General features: G+C 44.4%; 1 protein-coding gene across 1 annotated transcript; it reads right to left on the bottom strand.

Annotated features, from left to right (window-relative positions):
• Positions 1 to 761: 761 nt before the first annotated feature.
• LOC128446132 (E3 SUMO-protein ligase ZBED1-like) lies at positions 762 to 2,976 on the bottom strand. Its single transcript, XM_053429083.1, has 2 exons — positions 2,514 to 2,976; positions 762 to 2,132 (listed from the first exon to the last, which is right to left on the bottom strand). Exons 1-2 carry the CDS (start codon positions 2,926 to 2,928, stop codon positions 1,120 to 1,122), a joined length of 1,428 nt encoding a protein of 475 aa, XP_053285058.1. The 5' UTR covers positions 2,929 to 2,976; the 3' UTR covers positions 762 to 1,119.
• Positions 2,977 to 3,204: the final 228 nt, after the last annotated feature.

Here is a 3,204-nt window from a genome sequence, read left to right as displayed (position 1 = left end):
CCTGCGGTAACCTTGGAATACTGTAATTGCTTCTGTGACCTCTTTGTGCACTAAAAACCTACAGCTCTCCATGTCGTCATTTGTGGTCTGTTGTCGTATAAATTCATGTATTCATGAAAAACCAAAGAGAACAACCAACACTGAAATCTATTGTATACGCGCCCTTAAGTATAAGTCTGGGTTTCACTCCTGTGTTTGAAATATTAATAACATTGAACTCTCGTCTGAAGCCAGCATGATGCAATTTCCTTGAAGGACTTGCTACATTAAGACACACGTGAATTCACATAATAACAAACTTGGAGTTTTTCAGCTCCTCAGTGAGGCTTTTATTCTGAGATAAACGAAGACATCGGGGGTGTGCGGCTCCTGCAAGAACTGCTGGTGGCACAGGCTGCGCACAATCTGAGAGTGAGCTCAGGGTGGTGTGAAAGCTCACAGACAAATGAGTCAGTGCTGCCACATGCTCCGCCGAGCAGATGAGCTCTTCCCTTCATCTCACGTGGGCTAGAAGCATTTGATCTGCGATGAGCTTGTTAGCACTCGGAGTCAGTTTGCCACACACCTGGTAAATGTATACAGGGTAGGGCTGCACGATATGGGCAAAATATGATATCCCGATATTTTTTGGCTGAATGGCGATATACGATATATATCTCGATATTTTCTATATAGTGGGTTAGATGGTTTTTTTTAAGTCAAAAGCCACATGTGAGACGTTGCAAGCACTTTTAATAAAACACAGATCACTATGACTGCAACATATATCAACATGTGATTTTGTATAGTCATTTTCACCAGAATGGAACATGGAACTCTGGCTGGCACATGTGCCAAGTGCAAGAAAGGTAAATTGAATGAACACATGAACACATGAACAGAACAGTTTTTATGCTTCTTAACAAAATAAATAAAATCTTTAAATCTCTTTGACAAATTATGTGGTGCCAACATCTAACATTGTGTGAAATAACAAATATATTAAATAGTTTTAATTAAATGAAAAGGGTTAAGATTTTTCTTCTCCTACAGCTGTGCAAAGAACAAGAATGTAAACAGAACAAAATTACCAACAGAACAGGCCAAAAAAACGTTTCTCATTTGCAGTGCTCTTATATTTTACAGGTTTTGTGCAAGGAAAACTAGTCTATCAACCGCCTCAGGCTTCAGGGATGCCCTGTGACAGTTGACAATGTTGCCGCTGCAACTGAAAACCCTTTCAGAAGGGGAACTGGTTGCTGGTGCGCAAAGGTACTTTTTTGCCAGGAGGCTCAGTGCTGGAAAAATATCGGCATGCATCTTCCACCATTGGAGAGGATCTGTGTCGTGGTCGATGATAGCTGACTGTAAGTAGCTTGTAAGCTCACTTTCAATCGCCTCCCTCTGTGTCAGCCTGGTGTTGGTGGCTGTGCTCTGCTTGAAGAAGCTGGCCAGTGACTTCTTCTTTGTGGATGGTGGTGGCATTCCTGGTTCCTCTGGCACAGGGCCAGCCGGGTCCGGCTTACCGCCGCCCAAATCAGCCTGCAAGGCCTCCACCTCCAACACAGCTCTGTGTTTCAGTGCCTCAACTCTTTCACCTGGGATGTATTGGACCCTGAAACGTGGATCCGCAAGTGATGCCATATCCAAAAGGTCACTTGTGTCTGGGTCAGCATACTTGGCATTAAGGTAATCCAAGATTCTGGTCTTGATCGACCTACACAGCTCACTATCATCCTCTTCCCGTATTAGGAGACTTGAGTTGAAGAGGTGTAGCACAGGCCTGACGTAGGAGAGGGTGACATACTCTTCACCGGAGAGAGCGTCTGTGAAGTCATGAAGGGGCTTCAGGACTTTCTGGACTGCCTGCAGGACCTCTACGTCCTGCCAGTTAAGGACAAGATGTCTCGACTTCTTGTCAGCAAACAGGACTTTGGAGAGGGCTGCCTCTTGCTCCAGGACCCTGCTGATCATCTGCTGTCTCGATCCCCAACGTGTGGCTGACTCTGTGATGAGCTGGTGAGTCGGTAGACCCAGCTGAATCTGCACCTCAGCCAATTCTCTCCTCCGTTTCCAGCTATAGGAAAAGCTGCTGACCATTTTCTTGCACAGCGCAATGCACCTTGTGATGCGGTGATCATCCATGCCATGTCCTGAAATAAAATTGTTAAATATTTTAAATCATTTACTTTTTCATTTAACCTTTTAATTTAAACAATGTCTTAGAAACCTGTTAAGTAGAGTACGCCGTGTTATTTTATTTTGTTTTTGTATTCACTTTTTCAATTGTGTGTTCATGTTCTTTAGTAGAAAACATTTAAAATAAAAGTATTTAAAAAATGTAATTCTTCTTTGATTTTTATTATCTAAAAAAGGAAGATCACCTGTGTTTAAGAGGGAGGTGTGTGATTTAGATTTTATGTCAAATTCAAACACCATTTAACTGTGTGAAAAAGTTGTTATGGCAAACAACCGTTTTAAAGCATGCACACATGTTCTCTTCCCTGTAACTATTACTTTGCCATTGTACTCACCAATGGCCAAATGAAGTCGGTGACCAAAGCATTGCATCCTCAGCCATTTTAGCAGTTGGGCCGCTTTAACAACGTTGCTCCCGTTGTCGGTGGTTATGGCCACCAGCCGCTTTTCCTCCAGCTTCCAGTTTGAGAGCGCATCCTGCAGGGCTTCAGCGATGTGCTCTCCGGTGTGATCTTGAGGAAAGTAGCTGGTTTGGAGGCACGCCGACTCCATTCTCCAGTCCTCGATAAAATGAACTGTCAATGACATATACGGCTCGCAGGTCCTACTGGACCACATGTCGGTAGTGACCGCAAAATATTTTACTGTTGCGAGCCGGGCTGTCAGCTTTTGCCTGAGAGTGGTGTACATCTCTGGCAGCACTTCTTCAGAGAAATAGTTTCGATTTGGCAAATTGTACCTTGGGTCCATTGTTCGGAGCAACTTTTTGAAACCATCCTGGGCGACCGTTGCGACCGGGACCATGTCTTTTGCAATGTAGTAGGCTACCGCTTTAGTGATCTCACGCCACTTTGCGGTTTTCTTGTCATATGGCTCACCACGAGTGAAGGATTCTTGCAATAGACATTGTTTTGGGGCAGCCGCAGAAGATGCTTTCGCGGTCGGTGATGCAGCAGCAGCAGCACAGCCACGGAGTTTCACACATTCCTCGTATTGCACTTTGTGCCGCTGCTGCAAATGGTGGAA

This window comes from Pleuronectes platessa, chromosome 8, assembly GCF_947347685.1.
Source record: "Pleuronectes platessa chromosome 8, fPlePla1.1, whole genome shotgun sequence".
Taxonomy (NCBI): domain Eukaryota; kingdom Metazoa; phylum Chordata; class Actinopteri; order Pleuronectiformes; family Pleuronectidae; genus Pleuronectes; species Pleuronectes platessa.
Note: the sequence above shows the minus strand (reverse complement) of the source record. Positions and strands in the feature narration are given on the sequence as shown.